Here is a 17,783-nt window from a genome sequence, read left to right on the forward strand (position 1 = left end):
CATGTTGTGCACTGATGGATTTTTTTCTTTTTAGTGTCTTGCAGAGAAACCTATGCATAGTATAATTTATATATAATGTACATTCTTATGCTTTTGTCTGACTCAATGTACCCATTATGCTGCTGCTAGATTGTCACTACACTGTACCTCAATGTACTTGTGCACATGACAATAAACTCAAATTGACAAAATAAAATCAGTTATTTTTGTAATTACCAGGGCTGGCTATATTGTGTGCCGCAAAACTTTCATTGCATGTGTGGTCACTACATGCATGCATGAGGCCATGAACCACATTAGTAGTACATGGCCTTTTATAATGCTGTAGATACATTTCTAATGGTTCTGGACACCTAGGATATTCAGGATTGAAGCTTCCCAAATACAACATATCACACTCATCTGAATTCAAATGTCATTCATCAGCCTATTTGTCTGGCTGATCAAGATCCTGCTGTAATTGTTAATAACTGTCTTCACTGTCTACGATACCATCTATTTTAAATAGTCGAATCAGTATTGCAGATTGCCACGCAAATACAGCACCCTATATGTGCACAGAACAGAGGGTTAATTGCATGCACATCATTTTGCAGGTACCCTTTCATTTTCAACAGGTCAATCAGTTTGCCAAAGCAATTAAACAACTTGTATATTAAAATATATTTTTTAAAGCTTTTGCAGAAATTCTGTTATCTGCAATTCAGTAACCGAGTCTGATATGCAAGTCTTTGGACATTGAGCAAGAATATGAAAATCAAAACTATATGCTCATGCACAATCATAATTTAGGCTAGCCACTGACAATTAATTGAATGGACAAGAATGCATCCAAAAGATTGCATCGCAGCATGAGAAGGAAATTGGGAAATGTATGAAGAGATTTCCACTTACCACGGGGATATGGAGTTTGCTGAGTGGTTTTCCATCCAATAAATAGGAACCAGTGTAGGTGACAAATTCAGCATAGCACTGAGGTGCTTGTGGAATTATACAGCACAATATTTTACGCTTTTCCTCAATCTTTTTACGAATTTGAAGATACTCAAAGTATGGGTTTGATCTGTCACTGTGATATGGTTCAATGTCATCTAATTTAATTGAATCAACAATAGCTGCCAATGTTTGCTGGATCATTTCCCGAGTCTGCTGTGCTGACGGGTTGAGAATTATTGGTTGATGATTTCCACGAGGGATTTTTCTTTTGCGTGGATGCTGCGAATCGTCCTCCTCCACTATACGCCCTTTAGGTTTTCCTAACTGAACTGAAGCAGTATCCTTCTCCAAGGTGACAGCATTATTTTGCTTGTTCAGATTAGCCAACATTTGTGCTCGGTTCCTTGTGATTCGTTGAGGAATCTCTTCTCCTTTGGTTGGCTTTGCTGCCTCAGTCACTGGTTTAGGTATTGCTTCTGTAGTTTCAAGCACTTTGACGATGGCATCATCAACCAATGCATTAGAAGTAACTGTCATAGCTTCATCTTCGAATTCTGTATTTATTTCAGTATGCTGCGGTGAAATCGGCTGACTATCCTTTTCTCCAATCTCTTCAGCACATAATGAGTTTCTTTCCATAGTGTCCTCAATTGTATCCTCCACTGGCGGAGTAACTGCTTTTAGAATCTCATTGATAGCTCCATGCTCTTCCCCTGATGATATAGCAGTATGATCTGTACCTTCAGTATGTGTACTAATAACTACAGGATCATTAGCTTCAGTTATCTCAGCACTCTCTTCAGATTCTGGTTCTGTCATTTCTATGTCTGGGTCTTTGTCAGGTAATGGTAGGATTGGAAGTGAAAATGGTCCCAGATCAAGATCATCAATTGAATCTGCAAAAGAATCAGCCCATGGCAAGTGTTCTTCTTGTTGTCCAGCAGTCACATTCTGCTGTGGCTCATCACATTTTTCTGAAACTTTAATTTGTTCCTGCTGGTTTTCCACGACTATGTTGTGCATTTCTGAAGCTGCAGTACAGCATTCATCAGGAAGTGGCTTACAGGTATCAAATGGTGAATTTGCTTTAATCGGAGACATGTATGGCAAAGCATTATCCAATGCTACTGACTGTTCCACTTGGTCCAGGCCTGGCATTTCATCTCTGTTTCCATCTTGCTCTGTGTCAGATCCTGATATTGGACACTGGATAGGGGATTCAGGAAAGTGAGATAAAATAGATGAATCAAATGGCAATTCTGTATTATGTATAGTGTCTGGGGGACACTGTGGCCTGGTGATTTCTCCAAAAGATTGATGAGGTGACTTTAGGTGCAATTCAGAACCCATTGACCAGTTCATTGAATGCTCCAAAGAATTACTCATTGGGCTGAGGGGTAACTGCTCATTTGGTCTGTGGGGAGAAGATGGATAGCTTAATTTATCCTGGGCTGAATCATTGGAAGTAAATGGAGCTCCAGATATAGGCACAAGACTGGCATTTAAAGCTGAATTAGGAGAAATCAAAGGAGTATTTGGTTGCTGCTCTGAAGAATCTAATGGCAAGGCAAAATCAGTGACTAAGCTATCGATGGATGGCTCCAGTGGTTCGGGACTTTGTGATGGCAATGATTTTGCATGCAAATGATTAAGAACACTTTCAGGGGGAGGGGCAAGATTTTCAGTGAACGACTTTGCAGCTCCAGAATGCGACTGTTCTAGCTGCGGTGAGGAAATTCTATGCTCAGATGAAACACATGGCGATAAACCAGAGAATCTCTCAGAATGAACAAATGATTTTTCCTCCATTGGCTGTGCAATAGAAGTTTCATAATCCGATGAAGTAGGCACACTTTGCTGTCTAAAGAACTTTTCAGAATTATCAAATACTTCTTGTGGCCTTCTGGTATCCATTGACACTGATCGAAAGAGACTAGATACGTGAACAGTGCTGGTTGGTGTCTGATTTGGATTGCTTTGAATGCCAGTGGGGATGCTAATGTATCTATCAAAAAAAGTAGGAGAATAGGCATTCATGGATATTGCTGACATGGTCACCGAATTCTGGGACTCTATTCCTTCAAACAGATCGGTTAAATCTTCATTCACACAGTTAGGCATATGGGCTGTGGGCAGTAAATCTTCATAACTTGGACAAGAAACCATTGGAGTCATCTTTGGAACACCTGTTGGCCGATCCTGATCAGATTTTGGTGAAGCAGGTAAATTTGCTTTTAGTCCGGGAGTTGAGAGCCAGTCTTTCACATCAGGGCAAGTAACAGGCTGAACATTTGCATCCAAAGGCATAATCTGCCCTGGTCCTTGATCTTTAAGCTTTTTGTCCTTTTGTTGAGAATCAAGTGAACTTTTTTTTGTTAACATATCAAAACTTTTCCTGCGTATTTCTTCAGTACTTCGGGTTTTCTCTCTCAACTTGGGATCTCCTGACCTATGCCTCATTTTCTCCTTCAGTTTCATCCGCTCTTTATGCCTTTTATGACGTTCTTCAACTTCTAGATCTCTCTGGCTCAGCATACGTTCGAAGCTGGTCATTATCAGGTCTCCATCACCTAAAAGTTTTTCCTTAGGTCTGCTATCTTTGCAGGAGACTTCTTTAGCTTGATTTAGTTTATCATTTTCAATGATTCTAAACTTAAAGGAGTCATTTTTGTCCTTTTCTGAACTCTCTTTGATTTTTTCCTTTTGTTTGATTTCAATATTTTTCAAACAGTCATCTTTTGCTTTTTCTTTGTTTCCGCCTGACTCTCTAACTATAGGAAAAGACTCTTTAAGGCTCAACTTATGTTCGTCTTTAGAATGCTTGAATACCATGACCGATTCTCCGTGTTTTTCCTTGTGCTTTTCTTTATCATCTTTTGATTTATCCTTATGTTTGTCTTTCTTTTTTTTGTCTTTCTCCCTCTCCTTGACACCAATTAAAACACTTGACACCTTCTCTACTTTTTTAGACAATTCCTTTTCAGATTCATTTTTATCTTTCTTCTCACTGTAAACAACATCTCCACTTTTGTCTAATTCATCATCCTTTTCAGCTTTAAAAAAATGGCTCATGCAATCGCCATCTCCCATCAAGAGTTCTCGTTCAAACACTGGGCCTTCTCGTTTACCAACAACTTCTTTGAATTCCTCGGATTTATCCCGCTTTTCTTTCTTCACCTTGTCTCGTTCATTTTTTCTTGATGATGATGACAGATGTCTGTTTCTTTCCTTTTCTTTGCATTTTTCTTGTGAAAACAAAACATTAAGTGAATCCTTTAACTTTTCCTCCACATTGTCTTGACCAACATTCAGAACATCACTTAAGGTACACATTGTGGAATCTTGAAGTCGTTCTATGAAGCTGTCAGATGAAACTTCACTGATCTTGTCATTGGAATCCTCTTTAAATTCATTAAAACTTGAACCCTGCAGCTTTTCTGAGCATTTTTTTTCTTCTTCTATTGGGATTCCTTTTGAAAGTCGCCTTTCCTTTATCAAAAGTTCTCTGTCAGTTTTTTCTTTTAGCTTACCTTTTGACTTTTCATCAATGGAGTGCTGCTTTTCTAACTTTTCTGGAAGTTTTGGTTTGAGTTTCTTTTCTAGGTTTGAATCTGTTGATACTCTGTCCTTTCTCTCTTTAAATTTATCAACTGATTCCTTATCTTTCTTTTCTTTATGTTTTTCAGTCAAACACTTTTCTCTCTTATCTTTCCCACAGTCTATTAATATTTTATCCTTTTTCTTATCTTTGAGTTCTTTTACTCTTGGTTTCTCTGCTAAATGTTGTTTATCAGTCGAGTATTTTCGGTGTTTCTCATGAGGAAATAGTTCCTTCTCTGTTTTTGCCTCCTCTTTATCAGGCAGTAAGTCACTTCTGCACATTTCATTACTCCCAAGTTCTTTGTCACAATACTCTGACTCATCCCCACTTTCATCTGTGAAGATGTCATTTGCTATGCTATGCCAAATCTTTTCCTTTCCAAGTTCTGTATCAATTCCTTTATGCTTATCTGTTTTTTCTTTCTCCTTTTTTTCGGTAAAGTCTTTATCTTTTTCTGCATGTTTTTCCATTATATTTTTGTCCCGCTTTTCTTTACCGAGTTCTGACAATGTTTTTCTGTCCTTGTCTCGGCTAAAGATATCTTTGTTCTTTTCCTTTTGTTCCTTTTTTTCTTTGAAACCACTCAATTCTCTGAATAGCTTTTCTTTATCCACATCTTTGTCCTTTAAGATTTTATCAGTCAAGCTCTTCTCTTTTTCCTTTTCAATTTCAATTGAAGTTCTATCCTTAGACTTTTCCTTGTATTTTTCAATTTTTATCTTTTCCCTCTTTTCAGTTCCATCCTTTCTTTCCTTCTCTTTTCCTGAATAATGCCTCTCCCTTGCTTCCATTGTCCTCCCACTGAAATCACTTTCAAACTTGTCCTTGAAGAAAATTTCATTTCCACACTCCTTTGAATCTGTTTTGGTTGCATCGTCAGCCTTTCCCTTAAAGTCTTTTCTTTCCTTGCAGAATTCAGCAATCGGGGTTTTTCGCTCTTTAATGCTTTCAATAGCTTCTTTATCTTTTCTATCTTTAATACTTTCAATAAAGTCTTTACTTCTTCTCTCTTTTTCCAGAAAACAGCTCTGCCCCAATTTATATTTATCAAGTTCTTCTTTTTTCTTCTCTGCACTTTTCTCCACATATTCACGGTCTTTCTTTCTTATGCAGTCTTTGTCAGAGCGCTTTTCATTTAGTTCTCGCTTATCTTTTACCCTGGATTCTTTCTTCTTCTCCTTGCATTCTTCTTTCGTTGTTTCAACAGCCAGTGTCCCTGTTGTGCCATCTTTTAATTCTTTGAAGTCTTTCATTGGAATAACCCAATTAGCTACCCCTTTTACATCATACAAAGAAGAATTGGAGGACAAATCTGAAAACCACTTTTCTTCATGGTCAGACATACTAAACCTATCATCACTGTCTAGAAAATGACTTTTAGTCTTTGGATCATCATAATCAGATTCCTCTTTGCGAATTTTATCTTTTTTAAGTTTTTTGTCATCCGTTGCAGATTTTTCTTTGTCTTGTTTCAAATGCTTCTCTCCCTTTGAAGATTTGTCTTTTGCCTTTTTCTTATCATCTTTGTGGGTTTTAAACTTTTCTTCTTTGGAAGATTTCGCTTTAAAGAGTTTTTCTTTATCTACTTTGAACATTTTGTCTTTCTCCTCCTTTAAAGACTTGTGATTATCTTTGGAGAGATCTTTAATTTTCTTTAACTTTTCTTGTTTACAAGTTTTCCCTGTTTCATCTTTTGGCACCCAGTCTTTTTCTTCAGATTTGTCTTTCAAAGATTTTTCTTTATCTTCCTTCTTCAACTTTTCTTTATTGTGTTTTAATATTTTTATTCGATCAATTGAAAAGCTTTCAGTTGCTGCACTTAAAGATTTTTCTACTCTTTGCTTAAGTTCGTCCGTTTCTAGACTCAAACTTCTTGAAAACTTATCACTGCCTGTCAAGATATTCTGAGACCTCCCCTTTTCTTTGTTTTTCATTTTGTTCTTGTGTTTCATTTTATGCTTTTTAACAACTTTGCCCTGCTTATCACATTTCTGAACTATTTCGTCAGCATTCAAAATCTGGAAGATATCTTCAGCCATTTTCTTCGCAGTTTCATCTCCATCAACAAGATTTTTCTTTCTATTATCTCTTTTCTCTTTCACTTGTTTAACAGATTCTAAACTGGAGTCCTCGGAAGAATAGTCCGATTCACTTGTCAGTCGTGTTCTTACTGAATCTGACAAAGAACTCACATCAGACCACACCGGCGACATATTTGATTTCCAACCATCAGCTCGCCAGGGTTTAGAATGTTGCCGTGCAAGACTGGGAATATGCTTTGACGATGCATAGCTTCCTTGTGAGGAAGAACAGGATGCAGACAATGAAGAGAACATTGCTGATTCTTTCAAGCTCACATAAGAGTTCTTCATGCTAAGTCCACTTTGTACTGAACCCTTATCCTCCTCCTCACTTTCTGAATTGTTACTTTCTGTTGCAGATGAATGGAAATGGTCTTCATCCTTACTCAATCTGCCTTCCTTGTTTTTCACATCCTTTTTCCATTTTTTGTTCACTTTAGTTTTCTCTTTTTGCTGTTTTTTCACTGGTGACTGCCTTTGTTTAGCAGGTAGACTGGAGAGCACCGAAGGCCTAGTTAGAGGAGGAGAGAAGCGTATTAAACTATCCTCTTCATCGGAACTGTTGGTGTCAGATAAAATACGTCGTGGGGTTTTCTTTGGTGTTAGAAGGGAATTTTTAGAAGATTTTGTCTCTGATTTAGGAATAGAAATACAACTGTTCGTTTGTAAGTCTTTTCTATCTTTTTTCAGCAAATGTTTGTCGTCAACGGGTGGTACTCTATCTTCCTCATCATCCTCATCAAATTCATACTCATCCTTTAGTGGTGTAACTGTTTTAGATAACTGTTGTCGCTTGATTTTGTGCCTCAGGCCTTTCTCAAATTCAGAGTCTGTGTTATTACCATCAATTGAGCTGGAGGGAGCAACTGAGGGAGCATCTCCATCTTCTGAAGTTTCTATGTGACAATAAAGCGGATATAAAGTAATAAATGAGAAAGTGCAAGCAAATAATTTTTAAGTACCAGTTTAAAATTACATCAGCCTCTAAGTTCTGTATATCAGTATACTGCCATTAGAGTATAGCGTACACATTGTTTTCATGCAGTGGTTTTCTCATGTAAAGTATTTCAATTGTATGCATACTGTCTAAAGCAAAAAGGAATTAAAGAATCATTTCAAATTTAAGCCTATTGTTAGAATAATTAGACAACATAGATGGCATCAAGAATGAATGCATGCCATAATCCTGTTCTTTTTATCTCTTTACCAAAACACTGACATTGCATTTTAGATCTAGATGCAGAAACACATTATGATCTACAGAAAACTATGAGTCATGAATGCCAGAGAGCCAACTTCTTTACTCAGTCAGAACATTTAAAGCAAATAGTATACATCTATTTACAAGAAAACAAAATAGTTTACAAGAGAGAAAGATATGTTAAGATTTACTGAGATAGAGGGGAGAGTTATGCAGATCACGCAGTTCATTTGGATCAAATTATCTGTTTTTATGCTGTAATTTTCCACATAATAACAGCACATAAATCTGTGGCTGGAAGGCAAATGGCCAGAAAATAAACCAGCAATTTAGTTTCAGTATTCTAATTTGAGAATTCTAAATTTCTAACGGGATCCGAGGTGCATCAGTCATTTGATGGACAATGTGCAATCAAATATTTTGGAAGCCCGATCCTCAAGGACTGGCAAATGAGATAATGGCTAATGAACCCCAAGTTTAAACGTTGTAGATCGAAATACAATCAACTGTACAAAGAAACCACTCATGAAAATAAATGTATTTTTGAGATTATTAGAACCAGAAGGAACTCAATGTGCTTGAAGTGTTTGCACCGGCTGTTTGAGGGACATCTAATTTGTCCAACTCTGCTGGTGTTACCCCACAACCCCAATAATCTTAGTATGTATATTATTAAAATGTATTAAAGCCATACAATTCAGATTCTCAGCCATTGCAAATTTGCACTTGATGGAACTTTGCGCAGTATCAAAGGTTAGAAAATTAGATTTTTCCAGATCAAAGGACCCAATGCATTAAATTATTTTCATGTATTTCAATCTACAACGTTTAAACCTGGGGTTCATTTCTGAATTTACAAGATTAACACACATCTAATTCTTATAACATTTAGAATTTCAGTATTAAGACTTGCTCATGAAAATTATATTTGCATGATCAATACATTTGGCACAATCATAGGTACTAATATTCTAAGTTACAATCAAGTAACGAGTTTATACATATCGATGAATAAATTCTTGCTATTTTCACCTGTTGAACTCTCATCACTGGAGCTGCAAGAACCCTTTCGCAGTAACAGGTTCACCATGGTGGGGGAATTGGCAACTTTGAGCGGCGTCTCTCCTTTTCTGTTACTCTGATGAGGATTCCCTCCGTATTTCAACAGCAACTTTACTACCTGAAAAAAAGTGTTCCCCAAAAAGAAAATTGAGTTCAGATACCAAAAATATAACTTGACTGCAAATCAGTGGATAATCTTGTAACGGCATTGATGAGTTGCAACTAATTAAGTTAAACAAATCTTTGTGCTTCATTTGAGAGCATGGCGATAAATTTTATGAACCAGGATTCAGAAGTCTGAGCTGTTGAACCAGAACCATGAGTTTGAACTTCAACACAGCAGCTTGCAGATTTGATTTTATGAAATCTGAAGAGAAGCTAATCTTTGTAACATTGACCATGAAATTATTAGACAGTTTTCAAACAGATCTGATTTATTAATCAATCAATCACAATCACAATAATTCTTTATTAGCCAAGTATGTTTTGCAACATACGAGGAATTTCATTTGCCATACAGTCATAACAATAAAAAGCATCAGGATACACAAAATACATTTTAACATGAACACTATGGCAACTATATTCAAGGCAACAATATATATTGTTTGCTCCAGATCCACAAATGTGGTTGGTGTGCTACAGTCCTTTGAAGTGCCTGAGACTACAGAGCAGTGAATGAATGGCAATATGCTTTGCCAGTGACATCCATATACTGTGAATGAATAAGCAAAAGTATTACACAGACATCTTTTAAAGTATGGAGACACAAGAGGCTGCTATTGATGGAATCTTGAGCAGAAAAAAAACTTGCTGGAGGAACCCATCAGACAGCATCTGTGAAGGGAAATAGATAGATGATGTCTCAGTTCGAAAAGCTTCTTCAGTGTGAAGAGTCCTGACCCGGAACATTGTCTAGCCATTTCCCTCCACAGATGCTGCCTGGCCCACTGAGTTCCTTCAGCAGTTTGATTTTTAAAAGTATGTTCAGTTAGGCATCAAAAGATAAAAGTTCTGTAGTAACTCAGCGGATCAGGCAGCATCTCTGGAAAACATGGACAGGTGATGGCTTGGCCGGATCCTTCTTCGGACTGATTGTGTGGGGGAGTGGGGAAAGAGAAAGCCAGGAGAGCGGGGTTGGACAAAGCCTTACCTGGACGTAACCATTTCACCCCTGCTATCCATATTCCTTCCTCTGACTTAACAAATTTGCACCTCTTCTATCCTTATCTCACACCTTTTGCCTCTTCATCACTGGCCTTTGCCATACATCTGCCTATCGAAACTCCCCTCACCCATATCCACATTACTTGCTAGGCTTTGTTCTGTCCATCATCTCTGCCAGCTTTCTCCACCCATCCCCCCTCACATCACAAGGTATCACAAAATGCTGGAGTAACTCAGCAGGTCAGGCAGCATCTAGGAGAGAGGGAATGGGTGACCCTTCGGGGCGAGACCCTTCTTCAGACTGATGTCAAGGGGGCGGGACAAAGAAAGGATATAGGTGGAGACAGGAAGACAGAGGGAGAACTGGGAAGGGGGAGGGGAAGAGAAGGACAGAGAAACTATCTAAAGTTAGAGAAGTCAATGTTCATACCGCTGGGCTGTAAGCTGCCCAAGCGAAATATGAGATACTGTTCCTCCAATTTCCGATGGGCCTCACTATGCACTGGAGGAGGCCCATGACAGGTCAGACTGGGGGTGGGAGGGGGAGTTGAAGTGCTCAGCAACCGGGAGATCAGGTTAGTTAAGGCGGACTGAGCGAAGGTGTTGAGCGAAACGATCGCCGAGCCTGGGTTTGGCCTCGCCGATGTAGAGAGGTTGACATCTGGAGTAGCGGATATAATAGATGAGGTTGGAGGAGATGCAGGTGAACCTCTGTCTCGCCTGGAAAGACTGTTTGGGTCCTTGGATGGAGTTGAGGGGGGAGGTAAAGGGACAGGTGTTGCATCTCGTGCGGTTGCAGGGAAAAGTGCCTGGAGAGGGAGTGGTTTGGGTAGGAAGGGACGAGTGGACCAGGGAGTTACGGAGGGAACGGTCTCTGTGGAAAGCAGAAAGGGGAGGAGATGGGAAGATGTGGCCAGTAGTGGGATCCCGTTGGAGGTGACGGAAATGTTGGCGGATGATTTGTAGGATATGCTGGGTGATGGGGTAGAAGGTGAGGACAAGGGGGATTCTGTCCTTGTTATGAATGGAGGGGGTGGGGCAGATTCCCCCTCGTTCTCACCTTCCAGCCCAGCGGTATGAATATTGACTTCTCTAACTTTAGATAGTTCCTCTGTCCCTCTCTTCCACTCCCCCTTCCCAGTTCTCCCTCTGTCTTCCTGTCTCCTTTCTATATCCTTTCTTTGTCCCGCCCCCTTAAACATCAGTCTGAAGAAGGGTCTCGACCCGAAACGTCACCCATTCCCTCTCTCCTAGATGCTGCCTGACCTGCTGAGTTACTCCAGCATTTTGTGATACCTTCGATTTGTACCAGCATCTGCAGTTATTTTCCAACACAAATTCCCCCTCACATCACAATCAGTTTGAAGAAGGATCCTGACCCAAAATTTCACCTATTCATGTTCTTCAGAGATGCTGCCAGACCCACTGAGTTACTCCAGCATCTGGGTCAATATTAAATACTTCATCATGTACTGTTAAACAACAGTGCATCGGAAGGGTTCATTTTCAGAATCTTTACTGGATGTCATTCCGATTAGAAGAAATTAAATCAATATTCGAACTGACTGCATATTCAAGCTCAAGGCAAAAAGTGGTTATCAATAGCTGCATCTCACCCTGCAGCAGAAGGTGTTGGTCAAGTAATTTTATAAGGTAATAATGCACTCATTATCACATTCAGGATAATCACAAGGACCTGTGATCTCAACTTATAGTTAACCCTACCATAACCATTCTCAGAGCCTTTCAAAATCACATCAGGTTATTCACTGGCATTGCACAAGGAAACAGGAGAAGGTCCACCACCCTCCTCAGCCTGGCCATTCTTTACGATCATTACTGATCTCCACCAGGCTTCCTCAAACATAGCAACATGGTGCATCATTTCCCAATCTTTCAAAAGTATATCTACCTCTTCTTTAAATACTCCCAATGATCTGGCCGCCACAATCCCCTTCCCCCCCCCCCCCCCCTCCCATTCTGAGGCCGAGAATATCAGAAATTCACCCATCTCTGTGAGATGACCAACCCCTTGACTGCAACCATGTCCTCTTGTTTGAGAATCTCCAACAAATGGAAACATCCTAACATTTTCCCTGTACTTTGCATGCTTCAGTAGGAATTCCCTCCTGGAATTTCTTACCTGATGGTAATGAATGCAGTGCTTCAACACTGCAGTTCATCAGTTGTTTTAACAGGGTTTTGAATAAACACTCATATCCCACACAGGAATAAAAATGAAGCCAGCTTTTGCCCTCTAAAATCTACTTTTAATATTTTTCCTTTTCACACAATATCTAAAATTTATCATATGATGTTAGATTTATTACTAACGAAATGCCACTGTGGCAACACAAAGGATTTTGTGCTTGTGCTTCTGTGGAGATGAGGAACGCAGAGCCAGATCTGTCCTTTTTGTTTGCTTCGGCCACTGGACTTTGCATGGGCTTTGCAACATTGTGTGCTAGGTTGAATCACATGCTTGAGGCTCTCTCTCTCTCTCTCTCTCTCACACCTGCTTGAGGCTACGTAATCACAAAAATGCTGAACTTGCTAAAGCTAGTAGTAATCAGTAGCCCAAACCGCAGAATGTTCCAGCTCGTCTTCAGAGGAGAAAAACACAATGTACAAAGAACACAAACAGTAAACAGACGCCGACTAAACCTTGAACAATAGCATGTTAGGACCTTATATGGGAAAACTGACTTTGTTCCAACACTCGGCCGTATAAGGGAAAACTGACTTAATTCCAATATTGATTGGTTGTGATACTTGTAAATAACTGTGAATTCTGTGGTTTTGGGGAATAAAGGGGGCTTAATTCTAGGGGCTGGTGTGACACGTTTCCACTGGCCCCGGAGTCTGCAACTCTGTGTGTGCTTTTAGAAACCTGTCTACGAGATCTCTAATAAACTAACAGGTAAAGTCTGTGCCGTCTCTGATTATTGTCATCCAACTGACCGGGAACGCGAACTCGACACTTCCAGGGGGAAATTGCATCTGCAAATTTGAGACTTGGGAGAGAAACTGAATCTCGGCTAATAGTATAAATCAAATTCTAACAATGTGGTATTTGCAATGGCGTTTTTGTTGAAAACGATGCGAAACGATGAATGGGACGAGGTTTTGAGATATGTGATTGGCAAATCACAACACAAAATTTTTTAAAACTAAAGTGTTAATTACAGAGAATATTTTAACGGAAGATTTGGACAAGGTGGAAAAAATGGAGGTCATGCGAATTTTTTAAAATTCCGATCAGTACAGAAATGGAGATATTCTATCTGGCACCTTCAGACTCCAGTCTGAAGAAGGGTCTCGATCCAAAACATCACCCATTCCTTCTCTCCAGAGATGCTGCCTGCCCTGCTGAGTTACTCCAGCTTTTTGTATCTATCTTTAGTTTAAACCAGCATCTGCTGTTCCTTCCTGCACCTTCCTTTGTTGTTTCAATCAGAATTCTTCAGATAATATTAAATTTATCTAACTCAAATAATAAAACCTTCAACATACGAACTATCGAAATGAACACACCTTGCGGTGACCATTGTTGGCTGCATCATGGAGAGGTGCATCATCATCCAAGCCTTTTGTATTGACGTCAGCACCTGCTGCAAGGAGTTGCTTAGCCACATCATAGGAACCCCTATTGCATGCTTCATGCAGAGCAGTCCAACCTGAAAATAAATCAATACGGTGCTTAAATATCCTGATAAACATTACTTGTTTATTTAGTAACTCAGTATATTTTATTTTAACAAGTATGCACAGTAGGTTTAGGATTCAGATTTTTCAAAACAAAAAAAGTTTCCTTAATCAGCCTAATCTCAGATGTACGATACTCAGATTAGAATTAGGGGTTATGTTTGGGCGGCAGAATAATTAGCGGTGTCTGTTTTTATCATCTCCTGGCATTCTCATTTTCATGGTTATTTGTTACTTTTATTTGCCATACAGTCTTTATCATTATTTATCTCACGTTATTTTCCATCATCTATTCAGTGACGTTCTATTGCAGGATTCAGTTTCCCAAAATGGTGAAAGAGCATATGTACCCAGAATTTTCAAGGACACTAATGGTACAGTTTCTTTTGAAGTGCCAGTTGGTGTGAGGGGGAGGTGTACAATGTTATGGCTTATTACACATTACTAGTTAGGTATTGAATTTACCACCTCGGGGTTGTGGGTTAATATGAAAGTTTAAACAAGAATGAAAGGCAACATTTTGCACCACAGCTGTCAAATTCCTAGCCTGAATAAATGCATTTGCAATTTCATGACCTAAACAGATTTTTATGCCCTCAAAGATGTCTTCAGCATAGATCGCCTTAAATTTATCCAGTACAAATCTTAACCAGCTAAGTACAGGGCAAAAATTTATGGAGCTGAAATTGTAATAGTAGAAATAAACCAGATTTCTTCTGGTTTTTTTCTGAGAAGTATGTGATTCAATAGCATATTTTTCTCCCTTGCTCAATTTTCTCCTCCTGCTCATACAGATAGGAATGGGTAAAAGACAAGCAAATTGCTGCATTTCTTACATTTCTGTCATACTAATTTTCCAAACAAAAGCCTGCTTGTTGATGATTATATTACCTGCAAAATCTTTCACATTCACATCTGCACCTTCACTGATGAGTTCTTTTATGCGACGTGCATCTCCTCGAATGGCAGCTCGGTGAAGTCGAGTCTCTCCACGTTCATTCCTCTTATTTACTTTGTCTTTGGTTTTGGAGGCAGAAGTTGGTGTTGTCTTTTGTCCAAAAATCGATTGTGAGGGGTGCTTTGGGGTACGATCTGTGCACAACATAACTTTGTGTTTAACTGCACATTGGTTGCCTTAAAGTTAGATACTTTTGATTTCTTGGATAACAATGAAAAATATAGTTCTCTAATTAATACATCTGAAAGTTTTTGCGATCTCTTCAGTTTAAAGCACCTTGTGTATACTTTGTTTAGATGCACTTAAGGGCCTGTCCCAGTTACGCGATTTATAAGGCGCTGCCGGCCACTGTCAAAGTCGTAGCAGATCGCCAAATTTTTTTTTACCCTACGACAATGTCTACGACAATGCCGAGTCAGGTCGAAACATCGCAAAATTAAAGCACGCTTACCTGACTGTCAAACTGTCGCCTCCAATCTACCTGTCAAATGTCCTGACGGTAAATAAATTGGTTAAACAAAACTATCTTCTGGTATCATCAAATGCCCTTTTAAAATTTTAGTATTACGTGTTTCTAAATGTTGTGAGTACCATGCAGAAACGGGTTTTGACAGTTCCTGTTGCACCTTGTCTTCTCCTGATCCCGGTACCTGTCGCCGGTTGACGTTGGTAGTCGACAATGAAATTTATCCGTCCTCAGTACCGGTGACAACCTACCACACCTGGCAACAACCTGCGACAGCGCCCGTGATAAGCTACGATCATTCGCGACAAGCCAGCTGTCGCCAAAAATTTTTGAACAGCTTGATTTTTCCACGATGAGCCGAGATCTGCTACGACTCATTGGAGAATACTCACAATCAGACCCGCGACACCCCGGCGAACGTGTGGCGACAGGAACTGTCGGGAACTAGTTGCCGGGAGTCGCCTTAAAATCGCCTAACTGGGACAGGCCCTTTAGTCATCTATCAACAACATTTGGCAGTCTGACAAAAGTAATTTTTTTGGCTGAATTTACTTACAAGGCCAGAACTAAGCTTGAATAGTGCTGAAACCTTGAAAAAAAAAAGTGGGATAAAGATAACTGGAGAAGGAACCATTTCCAGATAAACTGCTACCATACCAAGAAATAAAGCTGGGTGGATGGTACCCAATGGAGTTACAGAACAGTATTACACATAAACAAAACATCCAGTGGATGAGTGACTGTGAAAACTGGCAATGTGTACCCAAGCTGACATAGCAACGAGGATAATGTATTGGGAGGAAATAAGTGGAAAGAGGCAAAGAATGGAGAGAGAAAGCATTGAGAACATAACAGAGATGAAAGTAATAGATTAAGTTTCATTGTGGCAGATAATTGGACATGAACATGTTCAGAGGCAATCCTGGTTAAAGGAGCATAGCAGAGGGCAAGGGAGTCGTCTTGTGATTACAAATGGAAGTATAACAGTCCAAATTTTGAGATCTGAGGCCTTCTTGTGGGATAATGCATAATTGCCAAGGTTTATTTTTTGTTATCACTCACAAACAATTGTACGCTCCTCCAAACTTTTTGTCACAATTCTAATGTACAAATCTCTCCCTCTATATATAAACAATCTAAAACTAGCTTTATGAGTGAAAATAAATCATGTATCAATCTGAGGAAATAATCCAAATGCTTTAGAAATGGCATTGGTATACGTGAAAGGACCTGGGAGGATAGAAAGAGAGAGGAAGGGACAGAGGGGATGTAGATCATAAGAAATTGGAATATTTCAATGCTTATGCCATCGAGCTGTAAACTACCCAGATAAAATATGACGTGCTGCTTCTCTCCTACAAGTGAGAAGGAGCATAATCCAATAGTAATAATTGAAACATTCTTCGTTAAATTTCATGTTTTTATTTGTATATTGAAATCAAACCCAACATAAAGGAAATATGAGTATAAGAAAATAACTGCAGATGCTGGTACAAATTGATTTATTCACAAAATGCTGGAGTAACTCAGCAGGTCAGGCAGCATCTCGGGAGAGAAGGAATGGGTGACGTTTCGGGTCGAGACCCTTCTGCCTGACCTGCTGAGTTACTCCAGCATTTTGTGAATAAATCAATAAAGGAAATATGAAATCGTTCCCTAAAAGGCAATGAATGTTTGGCCACATGGCCTTGTTAAAACAAAGATTAAGAGTGTGATTAACTTGGAACCCTGGGGATTAAGAATTGCATCTTCATCTACATGATTGCCAAAAGTACTTAATGCTACAAAGTTACACTAGAAAACTGAACCAAGTCTAAAATACTCTCCATTGCAAACTACCTCCTCAGATTTGTATCCACTGTACCCCCAGCCTGACCTTGGGCCTGGATCACAAGGAACTCACATCGTGGGGCTGATTTGCACATCACACTCTAAATGGCTGCCCATGGTCCCTACATGTCCATTTCTACCTTCACAATACAGTGGTCCAGTGGCAGGGTCTGGATAGCAGATGGGACTTTTGGCAGTGCAATGAAGAAGTCCTACCCTGAGATGCCATGATAGTTTTCAACAGCCAAATATCTGGGGTTAGGGCTTAGTTGTTGCCAATGATATCAGGAGATTTTTAAATGGCTCAAACATTCAGTGATTTCTTAAAAGTTATTTAAACTGAAGTATGTAAACAATTGACACACACCAATACCACCAAAATAAAGTTATTGGTCCCCTAATTATATTATAAAGATCCTACCAGAAAACAAAGACTTTTAACAAATCAGGCCATCTGCCTGAGGTGACATCGCATCATTATTTCAACCACAACAATGAGTGATTACAGGCAATCAGTTTTAAATGAATGTGATGGGAGAAGACACAACCACAATGTTTGGATTAATTCCTTGACTCCGATCTTCAATTCAAAATAATCATGGCAAACTTACAATCCAATTCCATGTATCCACGTTTTCTTATGTCCCTTAATATCTTTGGATATCAAAAAATAATGAATACCACAAATATTTGACAGAGCATGCTATTTGTAAGAGTTCCAAACCTCTAGCACCAACTATCTTTGGACGTCTACTAATTTTAGCCTCTCATCATAT

At 39.2% G+C, this 17,783-nt stretch overlaps 1 protein-coding gene across 2 annotated transcripts in view; it reads right to left on the reverse strand.

Annotated features, from left to right (window-relative positions):
• The window catches only part of ankrd11 (ankyrin repeat domain 11), a 132,801-nt gene that overhangs the window by 17,323 nt on the left and 97,695 nt on the right, over positions 1-17,783 (reverse strand). For both annotated transcript variants that reach the window (XM_078400844.1, XM_078400845.1), the window contains exons 6-9: positions 14,645-14,845; positions 13,583-13,725; positions 8,852-8,999; positions 895-7,514 (exon numbers count right to left, since the gene is read on the reverse strand). In XM_078400844.1, the coding sequence (XP_078256970.1) occupies positions 895-7,514; positions 8,852-8,999; positions 13,583-13,725; positions 14,645-14,845 (7,112 nt within the window). The remainder of the gene's footprint in view (positions 1-894; positions 7,515-8,851; positions 9,000-13,582; positions 13,726-14,644; positions 14,846-17,783) is intronic.

The sequence above is a fragment of the Rhinoraja longicauda genome, chromosome 6 (genome assembly GCF_053455715.1).
Source record: "Rhinoraja longicauda isolate Sanriku21f chromosome 6, sRhiLon1.1, whole genome shotgun sequence".
NCBI classification, from domain to species: domain Eukaryota; kingdom Metazoa; phylum Chordata; class Chondrichthyes; order Rajiformes; family Arhynchobatidae; genus Rhinoraja; species Rhinoraja longicauda.